This window comes from Bombina bombina, chromosome 3 (assembly GCF_027579735.1).
Source record: "Bombina bombina isolate aBomBom1 chromosome 3, aBomBom1.pri, whole genome shotgun sequence".
Taxonomy (NCBI): domain Eukaryota; kingdom Metazoa; phylum Chordata; class Amphibia; order Anura; family Bombinatoridae; genus Bombina; species Bombina bombina.
In genome coordinates, this window is record NC_069501.1 from 824,272,098 (window position 1) to 824,288,357 (window position 16,260).

General features: G+C 40.4%; 1 protein-coding gene across 2 annotated transcripts in view; it reads right to left on the bottom strand.

Annotated features, from left to right (window-relative positions):
- The window catches only part of ARHGEF7 (Rho guanine nucleotide exchange factor 7), a 657,452-nt gene that overhangs the window by 87,419 nt on the left and 553,773 nt on the right, over nucleotides 1-16,260 (bottom strand). For both annotated transcript variants that reach the window (XM_053707777.1, XM_053707776.1), the window contains exon 16: nucleotides 7,377-7,601. In XM_053707777.1, the coding sequence (XP_053563752.1) occupies nucleotides 7,377-7,601 (225 nt within the window). The remainder of the gene's footprint in view (nucleotides 1-7,376; nucleotides 7,602-16,260) is intronic.

Consider the following 16,260-nt stretch of genomic DNA (forward strand, 5'->3'; position numbering starts at 1 on the left):
ATTAACACAAACTACAAAATTCCCATCTATGCATCAAAACAAAATCAAATTGCACACTGACAGCAGTCCACTCTTTCAAATACTTAAGTATGTTGTTAGACCCCAATCTATCCTTTGGCCTCCACATAGAAAACATTGCATCTAAACTTTATCCAAAACTAGGTGCCCTGTACAGAAACAAATCCTGCCTCAGTCCTACAGTAAAGGAAAAGATTGTACAGCAAATGCTGATGCCAATCATGGATTATGGGGACGTAGTATATGCACCTGCACCGCTAACTCACCTTAATAAACTTAATACATTGTATAACTCGTTCTGCCGCTTTGTGCTACAATGTAACTACAGGACCCACCATTGTGACATGCTAAAAGAGCTAAACTGGCTGTCGTTGGAATCCAGACGCACCCCCATCTTTCCTGCCTTGTGTTTAAGAGCTTTTCTGGGAAGCTCCCACCCTACCTGAGCAGAATGCTCTCCCCGGCTGTTCCCATCTCCTATAACCTCCGATCCAGTACAAGCACATTATTTAGTCTGCCTCAATACAAAAAGAAAGCAGCTCAATCCTCCTTTTCCTACAGAGCGCCACAATTATGGAACATCCTCGCGCACACTTTCAAACCTTCCCCAAGCCAAAAATCCTTTAAGAGATCCCTCTCTACATATCTCAAAACAGAATGCACCTGTCATTGTTGATTATATATTCCCTACCTGTTCTATGTTAAATGTTTGCATATATTGTGTATTATTATTGTTTTTGTATTTTATTGTACCCTATTGTATCAATGCAATGTTTTGTGGACCCAGGACATACTTGAAAACGAGAGAAATCTCAAAGTATCCTTCCTGGTAAAATATTTTATAAATAAAGAAATAAAATAATTTGTTGAAAACGATACCTAGGTAGGCTAAGGAGCCGATAATTGGTGGTTGCACATACAAGCTGTAAACGGATAGCTCCCAGTAGAGCATTGCAGCTTTTTCATTAAAATGATACCAAGAGAAGGAAGCAAATTAGATAACAGAAGTAAATTGCAAAGTTGTTTGAAATTGAATTCTCTATCTGAATCATTACAGAACAATTGTGGGTTTCATATCCCTTTCATTTTAATCCATATTTTACTGAGTGCACATTTTAACTTTCTGCTTAAAATGATTTTATCTTGCATTAACTGCACACAGAAACAATTACATCTCCTAAACACACAACGGAATATAAATAGTGAGAATTTTAATTTAGGAAAATAGGTAAAAATTTGAATTATTCAGTAAGGCTCCTAAAAAACTTTTTTTTTTTTTAATAGCATTTAGCAGACAGCGTATGTAGCCATTTAAGTGCTGCATCCGTCAAGAAACAGGAGTCTATAGGGAATTCAGATGGGTTGATTCTAGTGACCACACATATGCAAAATGTTTTTCACTTTTAATTTGCTCTTTTTATAATGAGCTGCAAATTTACTTAATTTATAGAACAATGTAAAAAAGAATAATTACTTTCAACTGTAAGTAGAACATAAGGTAGCATATATATATATATATATAGTAGATAGCCAGCAGCCCAGCACTCCAACCAATCCGGGTGCATTCCTTAAGTCCAACATACAAATCTTCACATAGAGGGGCACTCACAGGATTTTAAAATTAACCAATTTTTATTTCCAATTCATGATAAAATAGATCACATGTGGCTGATGAGGCCAGCTGTTTGGGAGTACGGCTGTGATGCCGCGGTAAAGCTATGATCGTTTGTGGCTACATAACATATTGTCTTGGTTAATTTTAAAATCCTGTGAGTGCTCTTCTATGTGAAGTTTTATATATACAGTATATATATATATATATATATATATATATATATATATATATATATACACACACACACATACATATAACAGTGTATATATATATAAATATATATATATATATATATATATATATATATATATTCACACACACACACACATATATATAATAGCTGTTGCCCACGGCTTCACTCACATGTATTTTGTGATTTGTAAAAAAATGAGGAAAACCACGACCACTCACAACGACGAGTTCAGGTTGCACCAATACCATTTTTTAAGACCAAGTACAAGTACTGATATTTTTTTTCAAATACTAGCCGACACCAATTACCGATACTTTTTTTTTATATAATGTGACAGTTTACCAAGCACAATACAGACTAATTATTTAAGATAGCTTCTTTATAATTATGAAGAACTGTAACTCAAGACATTATGAAATAATACAACAGTTTTATTTGATTGTTGTCACAAAGTTTACAGAACATGTTTATAAATAAAAAAATACAATAAAATATATTAACAACAACAATAAATAACAAATGTAAAATCACAACCAACCAAAAGTGCAATACAGTTATATATAACAGTACACTGTTTAATCATGGGGAACAACACTATAGACTAGATTACATTTGACTGGTAAGCTTTACCAATGCTCTCATTACATGTCCAACTTCATTAAAGTCTATGGAGTTGGAAATGTGAACAGAGTATTGGTAAAGCTTTCCAATCAAATGTAATCTAAATCTAGTCCTATAAATGCAGGATGAGTGTTCATAGGAATTGACGTAATTTGTCCAATGAACACTCTCCCTGCAATAATATAAGCTAAGGTAGGATGTTTCTCAGAGTACAGCATGTTTTGAACATAATTGTGCAAGATGAGAACTAGCAGTATAACAGACAATCTAGCAATTAGAATACTTTTTCAAAAAGTTAGTGGCAAGTTCTTTTTAAGGAACAGAAGCATCTCTGCATGTTCAGCTATAAGTCTGTTTCTGCTATCAGTAAGGACGTTTGACTCTAAGCTAAACAGTCTTTCACTTTCCACACTACTGCATGAGGCAGAACAATATTTTGGCCCATTTTAGTCAAAGCTGGAAATCTCAGTTTATTAACTGCCCAGCACTTCAGGGGTCTGTCTGAACGAGGTACGGTGATCTCTCCTACAAGAATACAAATAACAGCAATTTGTATTGGCAGAACAGAAGTGAACAATTTTAGTTAAGTCTCCATTCAAGCTTAAAATGAAATGGGAACATGCAGTTTGAAAAAACGCCACAAGATGGCATATGGGTAAGAAGTGGAGGTATCGGTTCAAGTATCGGATCATTTGAATGAGTACAAGTACTCAAGCAAATACTTGGTATCGGTGCAACCCTACTCGCTGACATGAACTTCTTGAGTTTCTCGTAATCTAAATACCAATTTTCATGTCCAACATCTTTGGGTTTTGAAATATAGGTATCCTCATAAATCACCCCCCCTTTTGACCCCCCATAAGTGGATTTTCGGGAAATGGTAAAACACATATTTCTTTATTTTTAAAGGAGAATCTAAATACCAATTTTCACGTCTGTATTATCTTCGTTTTTTGAGATATAGGTTTCATCATAAATCACCCCCCCCTTTAACGATATTTTCGGGAAATGTTAAAAACATGTTTCTTTATTTTTAAAGGAGAATGTAAATACAAATTTTCACATCTGTAACATCTTTGTTTTTTGAGATATAGGTAGGGATGGTTGATATGGGCAAAAAAAATCACGATTGCGATTCAATCGCGATTTTCTTATAAATGACTATAACACCTTAATTTTTCCATTAAAAAATTATTTAAGACTACATAATCTTAATGTACATGTTTCTCAATGTCCAAAACACTCTGGGAGAATAAAAATACAAACCACATATGTGTGTGTGTGTGAATAAATACATAAATAAACAAAACTATGGGATGCTGACCTATGAAACATACAAAAAAAATTAGGAGAAAAAGAGGAGGAAGAGTAGAGAACACCATGCTAAGCAATGTACACAGCATAACAAATAATTTCTAACAGGAGCAATGAGGTTAAAAAAAGCATGAGTTATGTTGTGAGTTGGAAGCCTTTATGTCCTGTCCTGAACGGCAGCACGCATTATTTACTGCCCTCTCTTACCTTGTTCACTCCTACATTCTCCTGTCTGTAGATTAAAATTGCAAATGTGGTCTTTACACAGGGCCTATTGTTATTTAGTTGTGTGGGATCTGTATACAATTATTTAATGCTTTCTATACTGCTTGTATTTTTTATACATGTAAAGTAATTCTTCACCCCTATAATTCTATACACGTCACAGTACTGCCTGCCCTGTGAGGTCGGGTGAGCCAATCCACGGACCCTGGGCAACCTCTGCAGCTCTTGAGCTAAACGTAAGCCTAATAAATAAGTGATTAAATAGCTTTAGCCCTCAGAGCTAGCGAGTAAAGCTTAGTTAGGTCAGGCAGTGACAGTCTATCAAGAAAGTCTACAGCAGCAGGGAGAGTGCTCTGGCTCATGAGTCAGTACTAAAATTGAATTGAGAGTTCACCACCACGGGCCTGACAAGTCACTGCCACCCCATTACCTGCACGTGGCCGCTGCGGAGCCCTCGTACGTCATAGATGACATCATAGTGGTAGGGGTTATAAATCGTACACTCTCGCAGTTTTTAAACCGCGGTGATTAATCACGATTTTAAATCACATATGCGATTAATCGTTGCAGCCCTAGATATATGTATCTTCATGAATCACACCCCCCCCCCTTTTTAAGGCCCCTTAACTGTATTTTCGGGAAATGTTAAAACACGTTTCTTTATTTTTAAAGGAGAATGTAAATACCAATTTTCATGTCTGTAACATCTTTGGTTTTTGAGATATAGGTATCCTCCTAAATCAAACCCCCTCCCCAAGTGGATTTTTGTGAAATGTTAAAACACTGATTACTTGACTTTTAAAGGAGAATCTAAATACCAATTTTCACGTCTGTAACATTGTCTGTTTTTGAGATATATGAATCCTCATAAAAAAATTCACCCCCCCTTTTTTACCCCCTTAGGGACGTCATTTCCAAAAATCCTTTATATATATATATATATATATATATATATATATATATATATATATATATATATATATATATATATATATAGAGGGCATATGAATAGACCGGTCCGGTCGCCAATGGCGACCTAAATTTTAAAATTTAATTTTTTTTTTTAAATTTTTTAAGTTACTAGCCTGAGTGGCGACCTGACATTTTAAGTGGGATATAAGAGGCTATAATAAAAAATGTCAAATTGCCTTTCACATATGCGCACACACGGGAAAGGAGGGTAGAAAGGGGAGGTTCTTTCTGTTAAATGCATTCAGAGACCTCCCCTTATCTCCATGGCTCTTGGTCTATTCCTTGTCAGCTGCTACTTCCCACCCCTAAAGTTTTCTGCGTGGGAAGACATCCTGCTAGAGCGGTGAGTGTTTCTTCTCTGTGTATGAATGAAGTATGGGTTAAAGTGACTATATAGTTATGGTAGGCAGCTTGCTCACGTACATTATGCTGACGTACTCCGGGGTCCTCTGCAGTACTTCAGCACAATGTACACGATCAGGCTGCCTACCATAACAATATAGAGCAGTGCACAATTTTTCTGGATGCTATTAATGCTCCAAAAACTGACTTTACCAATTAGTAAAGAACATACCATCTCTATGCACCCAGTCAAATCTGCTAGCGCAGCACTGACAGTCGCACTAGTAGTTGAAAGGCAGCTGGGCAGAAAGGGGGAAAAAAAGTATTTTTAAAATGCTCGTTATGTTACTGTTCATTGTCCAGATAAATGCAGTACCGCTCACAGCGCTATAGGGTGAAGGGTGGCAGCATTAAATATACTTAGTCAATCATAGCCCCCCACATATGCTGAAGTAAAAAAAAAAAAAAGCTCAATTATATCTTTTTTCCTTAGGGGGAAAAACGTCAAGACGTACATACAGTATTATAAAGATACCCCTGTTTTTTTCAACCTAGTGATAGAAAAATATTTTCTAAAGTTAAAGCCTTTTTATTAAGTCCCAAATATTAAGCAGTTTCTTGCGGGCTGGTAAGTTTTGTCATTTACTCGCCCGGTGGGCGAGGGGAGTTTGTGGGTATTCATAGGCCCTGTGTGTGTGTGTGTGTATATATATATATATATATATATATGCGGTTAACAGAAAGGAGAACTGCACCCCTGAGATAGAACAAAAGCTAGAATAACTTCCATGCCTGTTCATTTATATTGCAACTCAGGGTGCTCGTTCTTTTAGCACACTATGCCCCTTCACAGAGAAAAAATATCCTGTAGCATATCAGTCTGATCCTGCCCAATGACAGTCCAGCGCCGAAATACCAGGCAATTCTTCTCTGAACAAGGGAAGCAACAACCCCAGACGATCGTTTCGGCCTTCTATGGGCCTCGTCAGTGAGGTGCAGTTGTATCTCTCTAAGGGCATGTGTGCACGGGGTCCACGTCTGGATTACCCATTACTCTTAGGGAGACCTAAGGGTAATTTACATATGCGGTTAACAGAAAGGAGAACTGCACCCCTGAGATAGAACAAAAGCTAGAATAACTTCCATGCCTGTTCATTTATATTGCAACTCAGGGTGCTCGTTCTTTTAGCACACTATGCCCCTTCACAGAGAAAAAATATCCTGTAGCATATCAGTCTGATCCTGCCCAATGACAGTCCAGCGCCGAAATACCAGGCAATTCTTCTCTGAACAAGGGAAGCAACAACCCCAGACGATCGTTTCGGCCTTCTATGGGCCTCGTCAGTGAGGTGCAGTTGTATCTCTCTAAGGGCATGTGTGCACGGGGTCCACGTCTGGATTACCCATTACTCTTAGGGAGACCTAAGGGTAATTTACATATGCGGTTAACAGAAAGGAGAACTGCAAAGAACGAGCACCCTGAGTTGCAATATAAATGAACAGGCATGGAAGTTATTCTAGCTTTTGTTCTATCTCAGGGGTGCAGTTCTCCTTTCTGTTAACCGCATATATATATATATATATATATATATATATATATATATATATATATATATATATATATACACACACACACACGCGAAAAATTGATTAACAAGATTACCTACAATTGCCATTATAATGAAGCATTTATTTCTGAGCAGGTGTCCTTAGGAGCTACATTTACTCTCAATAAAATATAATTCTGGAATTAAAAAAAAATACATCCATATACAGCACTTAAAAAAGCAAACTACTTATTTTAATAGTTACATGACGTTTCTTACTATGAGTCGCATGATATAATAACTTTACTGGCAATACCCTTTAATAAAAATAAAATCTTCTAGAGTGAGACTTTTATTTGTATTCAGAATCATAAACATTGACAGAGATGAATGTAAATAATGCACACAGGTAATATCAATGTGGGCTTAATTTTATATATATATATATATATATATATATATATACACACACACACACACACACACACACTGTATATATACAGTAGATATAGATTTTTTTTTTGCTTACCTCTTTGTAACATAATGCAGCAGAGGGACGAAGTGGAGGCGCAGGCCTTAAACAACTCAAACTCCAGGGTTTGGAGGTTTTAGGTGGCTCCAATGGACTCCAGCTTATGGTACTGTGAGGCGTTCCGTGGTGCGAAAGGTGCGGGAGCGTGTGATAGGCAGGAGTTAGAGGTGCAGGTTTGCAGTCTGAATGCTTGCTTGATGGGGTGACAGGATGAGAAGGAAGCTGAAATCAACAAGACAATTGTTAAAGGTCACAATGAAAACTGTAAAGAAATCAATGTTAGGATATTAGATAACTTATCTCACACTGGCAAGACATATAATATCTTTTTTTTAAATACAGAAGCAAAGCAATATTTCTGCACAACGATAATTCCCTTCACATTCAGTGATAGCACTTATAGTAACTAGAACTAATGAAATATCTGAGTGTGCACTAAAGTGCTAATGTACTTTCTACATATGTTTGAGTCCTATACTTAGATAAGCTATACAGAAGGAGGAGTGGAGGAGAAAGTGCTACAAGTGAAACATGATAGTGACAGGTATAGCTTAAAGGGACACTAAAGTCATGATTAAACGTTTATAATTATAATAGAACATGGAATTTTAAAAAGCTTTCCAATATACTTCAATTATTAAATTGTGCACAGTCTTTTAATATGCACACTTTGAGGCATCATCTTCTACTGAGCATGTGCAAGAGTTCCAAGCGAATACATATACGATCTGTGATTAGCCGACTGCTGTCACATGATACTGTAGGCAGGAAAAAGGAAATTCAGTTTATCTACTGCTCATTTGAAATTGAGCAACGGTTATTGCATTGTCTTTTTATTATAAAGGTATTGATTATGCAATTCTACAGGATTTATAGGTCCTTTAAAAGGATATGAAACCCAATTTTTTTTTCTCGTGATTCAGATAGAGCATACAATTTTAAGCAACTTTCTAATTTACTCATATAACCAATTTTCTTTTGTTCTCATGGTATCTTTATTTAAAAAAAAACAACAACCCAGAAATGTAAAGCTTAGGAGCCGGCCCATTTTTGATTCAGCACCCTGGCTACATTTTGCCACCAATCAGCAGGTGCTGAACAAAAAATGGACCAGCTCCTAAGCTTACATTCCAGCTTTTCAAATAAAGATACCAAGAGAAAAAAGAAAAAACAAAAATTATGACTTAACAGATAATTTCCTTTCCTTCGATACAGGGAGAATCCACAGCTGCATTCATTACTTTTGGGAATACAGAACCTGGCCACCAGGAGGAGGCAAAGACACCCCAGCCAAAGGCTTAAATACCTCCCCCACTTCCCCAGTCATTCTGCCAAGGGAACAGTAGGAGAAATATCAGGGTGAAAAAGGTGCCAGAAGAACAACAATATAAATTTAGGGCCGTCCTCTGGAGAGCAAGGGCGGGAGCTGTGGACTCTGCCTGTATTGAAGGAAAGGAAATTATCTGGTAAGTCATAATTTTTGTTTTCCTTCTAAATACAGGGAGATTCCACAGCTGCATTCATTACTTTTGGGAAAGCAATACCCAAGCTATAGAGGACCCTGAATGATACCGGGGGGGGGGGGAAACAAGAAGGCGGCCCATCTGCGGGCACCACAGCCTGAAATTTTTTTCCCAACTCCCGAAAACAGCTTCAACAGCAGCAAAAGAACCAAAAAGGAGCAGGACCAAATAACTGCCCATCAATTAGGACCGTAAGAGCCCACATCAGAGACCACACAAAATAACCGATCCCAAAAAGAGCACACAAACCTCTGAGGAAACAAGTGTCCCGCTGACTATGTGGTCAGGCGAAGAAACACTCCACCCTGGACACAACAAGGGGAACAACCAAAACTCCCAACACCGTACCCTTCCATAGGAAGAACACAGAAACAAAGAACTTGTTAAAGAGACTGAGAGGACCTCGAAGTACGATCCCAAACAAAAAGGGGAGAGAAGCCCCTTGCAGAACCCAAAGAAAAACATAATTTATGCTTACCTGATAAATTTATTTCTCTTGTAGTGTGTTCAGTCCACGGGTCATCCATTACTTATGGGATATATTCTCCTTCCCAACAGGAAGTTGCAAGAGGATCACCCAAGCAGAGCTGCTATATAGCTCCTCCCCTCACATGTCATATCCAGTCATTCGACCGAAACAAGACGAGAAAGGAGAAACTATAGGGTGCAGTGGTGACTGGAGTTATAATTTAAAATTTAGAACCTGCCTCAAAAAAGACAGGGCGGGCCGTGGACTGAACACACTACAAGAGAAATAAATTTATCAGGTAAGCATAAATTATGTTTTCTCTTGTTAAGTGTGTTCAGTCCACGGGTCATCCATTACTTATGGGATACCAATACCAAAGCTAAAGTACACGGATGATGGGAGGGACAAGGCAGGAACATTAAACAGAAGGAACCACTGCCTGTAGAACCTTTCTCCCAAAAACAGCTTCCGAAGAAGCAAAAGTATCAAATTTGTAAAATTTGGAAAAGGTATGAAGTGAAGACCAAGTTGCAGCCTTGCAAATCTGTTCAACAGAGGCCTCATTCTTAAAGGCCCAAGTGGAAGCCACAGCTCTAGTGGAATGAGCTGTAATTCGTTCAGGAGGCTGCTGTCCAGAAGTCTCATAGGCTAAACGTATTATGCTACAAAGCCAAAAAGAGAGAGAGGTAGCCGAAGCCTTTTGACCTCTCCTTTGTCCAGAATAAACGACAAACAGAGAAGAAGTTTGCCGAAAATCTTTAGTTGCCTGTAAGTAGAACTTCAGGGCACAGACCACGTCTAGATTATGCAAAAGACGTTCCTTCTTTGAAGAAGGATTAGGACATAATGATGGAACAACAATCTCTTGATTGATATTCCTGTTAGAAACAACCTTAGGTAAAAACCCAGGTTTAGTACGCAGGACTACCTTTTCTGAATGAAAGATCAGATAAGGGGAATCACAATGTAAGGCAGATAACTCAGAGACTCTTCGAGCCGAGGAAATAGCCATCAAAAACAGAACTTTCCAAGATAAAAGTTTAATATCAATGGAATGAAGGGGTTCAAACGGAACACCCTGAAGAACTTTAAGAACCAAGTTTAAGCTCCAAGGAGGAGCAACAGCTTTAAACACAGGCTTAATTCTAGCCAAAGCCTGACAAAAGGCCTGGACGTCTGGATTCTCTGCCAGACGCTTGTGTAAAAGAATAGACAGAGCAGAAATCTGTCCCTTTAGTGAACTAGCGGATAAGCCCTTTTCTAAACCCTCTTGTAGAAAAGACAATATACTGGGTATCCTAACCTTACTCCATGAGTAACTCTTGGATTCACACCAATATAAATATTTACGCCATATCTTATGGTAAATTTTTCTGGTAACAGGTTTCCGAGCCTGTATTAATGTATCAATAACAGAATCCGAAAACCCACGCTTTGATAGAATCAAGCGTTCAATTTCCAAGCAGTCAGCCTCAGAGAAATTAGGTTTGGATGGTTGAAAGGACCCTGAATTAGAAGGTCCTGCCTCAGAGGTAGAGACCATGGTGGACAGGACGACATGTCCACTAGGTCTGCATACCAGGTCCTGCGTGGCCACGCAGGCGCTATCAGAATCACCGATGCTCTCTCCTGTTTGATCCTGGCAATCAGTCGAGGTAGCAACGGAAAAGGTGGAAACACATAAGCTATGTTGAAAACCCAAGGGGCTGCTAGTGCATCTACCAGCACCGCTCCCGGGTCCCTGGACCTGGATCCGTAACAAGGAAGCTTGGCGTTCTGGCGAGATGCCATGAGATCCAGATCCGGTTTGCCCCAACGACGAATCAGTTGAGCAAATACCTCCGGGTGAAGTTCCCACTCCCCCGGATGAAAAGTCTGGCGACTTAGAAAATCCGCCTCCCAGTTCTCCACACCTGGGATGTAGATCGCTGACAGGTGGCAAGAATGAGACTCTGCCCAGCGAATTATCTTCGAGACTTCCAACATCGCTAGGGAACTCCTGGTTCCCCCTTGATGATTGATGTAAGCCACAGTCGTGATGTTGTCCGACTGAAATCTGATGAACCTCAGTGTTGCTAACTGAGGCCAAGCTAGAAGAGCATTGAATATTGTTCTTAATTCTAGAATGTTTATTGGGAGGAGTTTCTCCTCCTGAGTCCACGATCCCTGAGCCTTCAGGGAGTTCCAGACTGCTCCCCAGCCTAGTAGGCTGGCATCTGTTGTTACAATCGTCCAATCTGGTCTGCGAAAGGTCATTCCTTCGGACAGATGAACCCGTGACAACCACCAGAGAAGAGAATCTCTGGTCTCCTGGTCCAGATTTAGTAAAGGGGACAGATCTGAGTAATCCCTGTTCCACTGACTTAGCATGCATAGTTGCAGCGGTCTGAGATGCAGGCACGCAAATGGCACTATGTCCATTGCCGCGACCATTAGGCCGATTACTTCCATGCACTGAGCTACTGATGGGCTTGGAATGGAGTGAAGGACACGGCAAGCATTGAGAATCTTTGATAACCTGGACTCCGTCAGGTAAATCTTCATCTCTACAGAATCTATAAGAGTCCCTAGAAAAGGAACCCTTGTGAGTGGTAACAGAGAACTCTTTTCCACGTTCACTTTCCACCCATGCGACCTCAGAAATGCTAGAACTATCTCTGTATGAGACTTTGCATTTTGAAAACTTGACGCTTGTATCAGAATGTCGTCTAGGTACGGAGCCACCGCTATGCCTCGTGGTCTTAGAACCGCCAGAAGTGAGCCCAGAACCTTTGTAAAAAATTCTCGGGGCCGTAGCTAACCCGAAGGGAAGAGCTACAAACTGGTAATGCCTGTCTAGAAAGGCAAACCTTAGGTACCGATAATGATGTTTGTGAATCGGTATGTGAAGGTAGGCATCCTTTAAGTCCACTGTGGTCATATATTGACCCTCTTGGATCATGGGTAGGATGGTCCGAATGGTTTCCATCTTGAACGATGGAACCCTTAGGAATTTGTTTAAGATCTTTAAGTCTAAGATTGGTCTGAAGGTTCCCTCTTTTTTGGGAACCACAAACAGATTTGAGTAAAACCCTTGCCCTTGTTCCGTTCGCGGAACTGGGTGGATCACTCCCATCACTAAGAGGTCTTGTACACATTGCAGAAATGCCTCTTTCTTTACTAGGTTTGTTGATAACCTTGACAGATGAAATCTCCCTTGTGGAGAAGTTTTGAAATCCAGAAGGTATCCCTGAGATATAATCTCCAACGTCCAGGGATCCTGTACATCTCTTGCCCAAGCCTGGGCGAAGAGAGAAAGTCTGCCCCACACTAGATCCGTCTCCGGAAAGGGGGCCCTGTCTTCATGCTGTCTTAGGGGCGGAAGTAGGCTTTCTGGCCTGCTTGCCCTTGTTCCAAGACTGGTTGCCTTTCCAACCCTGTCTGTAACGAGCAGTAGTTCCTTCCTGTTTTGGAGCGGAGGAAGTTGATGCTGCTCCTGCCTTGAAGTTACAAAAGGCACGAAAATTAGACTGTTTGGCCTTTGATTTGGCCCTGTCCTGAGGAAGGGTGTAGCCCTTACCTCCAGTAATGTCAGCAATAATTTCCTTCAAGCCGGGCCCGAATAAGGTCTGCCCTTTGAAAGGAATGTTCAGTAGTTTAGACTTAGAAGTTACATCTGCTGACCAGGATTTAAGCCATAGCGCCCCGCGCGCCTGTATGGCGAATCCGGAATTTTTAGCTGTAAGTTTGGTTAAATGCACTACGGCATCCGAAACAAACGCATTAGCCAGCTTAAGTGTTCTAAGTTTGCTCAAAGTCTCAGCCAATGGTGCTGTGCGAATCGCCTCTTCCAGAGACTCAAACCAGAATGCCGCTGCAGCAGTGACAGGCGCAATGCATGCAAGAGGCTGTAAAATAAAACCTTGTTGAACAAACATTTTCTTAAGGTAACCCTCTAATTTTTTATCCATTGGATCTGAGAAAGCACAACTATCCTCCACCGGGATAGTGGTACGCTTGGCTAAAGTAGAAACTGCTCCCTCCACCTTAGGGACCGTCTGCCATAAGTCTCGTGTGGTGGCGTCTATAGGGAACATTTTTCTAAATATCGGAGGAGGGGAAAAAGGCACACTGGGTCTATCCCACTCCTTGCTAATAATCTCTGTAAGCCTTTTTGGTATAGGAAAAACGTCAGTACACACCGGTACCGCATAGTATTTATCCAGCCTACATAATTTCTCTGGGATTGCCACCGTGTCACAATCATTCAGAGCCGCTAACACCTCCCCTAGCAACACGCGGAGGTTCTCAAGCTTAAATTTTAAATTTGAAATTTCTGAATCCGGTCTCCCCGAATCAGAACCGTCACCGACAGAATGAAGCTCTCCGTCCTCATGTTCTGCAAATTGTGACGCAGTATCAGACATGGCTCTCGTGTCATCGGCGCGCTCTGTCCTTAACCCAGAGCTATCGCGCTTGCCTCTTAACTCGGGCATATTGTATAATACTTCCTTCATAACATTAGCCATATCATGTAAAGTGATTTGTAAGGGCCTTGATGTACTTGGCGCCTCAATCTCACGCACCTCCCGAGCGGGAGACGAAGGTACTGACACGTGAGGAGAGTTAGACGGCATAACTTCCCCCTCGTTGTCTGGTGATAATTTCTTTATCGGTACAGATTGACTTTTATTCAAAGTAATATCAATACAATTGGTACACATATTTCTATTGGGCTCCACATCGGCTTTTGAACATAATGAACAAGCAGATTCCTCTGTATCAGACATGTTTAAACAGACTAGCAATGAAGCTAGCAAGCTTGGAAATTACTTTCAATAAGTTTACAAGCAATATAAAAAACGCTGCAGCGCTTTTAAAAACACAGTTGAATAACAAAGAACTAATTTAGTTATAGTCAACAATTCTTAACGGTAAATGTATTAATTAGCAGAGGATTGCACCCATTAGCAAAAGGATGATTAACCCCTCAATACCCAAAAACGGATATCAAATTAAGATTTAACGCTTTTATCACAGTCAAACACACTGTCACAGGTCTGCTGTGACTGATTACCTCCCTCAAAAACGAATTTTGAAGACCCCTGAGCTCTCTAGAGAAGTCCTGGATCAATCAGGAAGAAGCAGGAAGACTGTGCTAGAATTTTAACTGCGCAACAAGGCGCTAAAAAAAAAAAAAGGCCCCTCCCACTCATATTACAACAGTGGGAGACCTGATATAACGGTTTCTATGCAGAAAATACATTAGCCATGTGGAAAAAAATCATGCCCAAATGGATTTATCACAAAACGAATAACATGCCAGTAAACGTTTCAAAAACAAACTTTTTCAATGTCATGCAAAGTTATCACTAAGCCTGCTACCAGTCGCTTCCACTGCAGATAAGGCTTAAACATTATTTCAGTATTAACAGTATTTTCTCAGTCAAATTCTAGTCCCTAGAAAATAACTCGACTGCGCATACATTTATCAGCCTGATACCAGTCGCTACTACTGCATTTAAGGCTGTACTTACATCATATGGGTAACAGCAGTGTTTTCTTAGTCAATTCCATTCCCAGAAAATAATGTACTGCACATACCTCATTTGCGGGGGACCCCGCATGCTATTCCCCTTTTCTGAAGTTACCCTACTCCTCAGAATGTCGAGAACAGCCAATGGATCTTAGTTACGTCTGCTAAGATCATAGAAAACGCAGGCAGATTCTTCTCCAAATACTGCCTGAGATACAAAAAACAGCACACTCCGGTGCCATTTAAAATAACAAACTTTTGATTGAAGAATAATTAAGTAAAAAACTCCAACTCCTCTCGCGACCTCCTTCTTTGTTGAGGGTTGCAAGAGAATGACTGGGTATGACATGTGAGGGGAGGAGCTATATAGCAGCTCTGCTTGGGTGATCCTCTTGCAACTTCCTGTTGGGAAGGAGAATATATCCCATAAGTAATGGATGACCCGTGGACTGAACACACTTAACAAGAGAAAAGTCTCCTTTTAAAGAAGACCCAGGAAGGCAGATTACCCGAATGCAAGAGTTACTAGAACCTGGATAGATATTCCAGAAACTTGCGAGCACACATTCAAGGTGCAAACTTCTCTCATCCTCCAATGTCGCCAAAACTTCTCTCAGAAGTACACGTAGGCGAGCCATTCTAAATTTAAAAACAAAATTCTCCTCCGTTGGAGCATCCAGGGTCGCCGACCCTAGAAGACTAAGCAGATACCAAATACCTCTTACATGCTGGACCTTGGGCAGGATTACACGGATTAAGTTTTCGCTTGCACATAGTAGGAAGATGCAAATGGCTAAGGCCAGAGAAATGGCTATGCGGAACGGTGTAGTAACCTCTGGTGAAAAAAGGCATCCTTCAGGAGGAGTAATGGTATGCGGGGCAACCACCTGTGTAGGAGCAGAAGATGTTAGGGAACGCACCTCACGGGATGCTGAATCGTCAGAGGCGGATGGCTCATTGGTCTCTAACGTTCCAACATGGGAAGATGAGAACACTCTATTGAGGCATACGGAACATAATTGAGACGGCTGGGTTATCAGGGCCTCCTCACAATAAACACAGGTATCAAAATCTGAATCAGAGGAAACCCCCTCTAACATATCAGAATCCTCCATAACTCGACTAAGTAGATTATGGTCAACAAAACAACTGGCACCTTACACCCCCAATGGCTGGGGCACTCACCACCTCCTATGACCCAGACAGGTAGAGAAAATGGATCCTCTCCGTAGTCGCACGGTCAGGAATACAGAAATGGGAAAAACAAATGTGACCCCACCCGGTCACGTGGTGCAACGTGCAAGATTCACTCCTGCTAAGAAAAGTGCGCAAGTTCATAAAACTGTGCAGCTCGAAAATAACCTGTATGTTCCG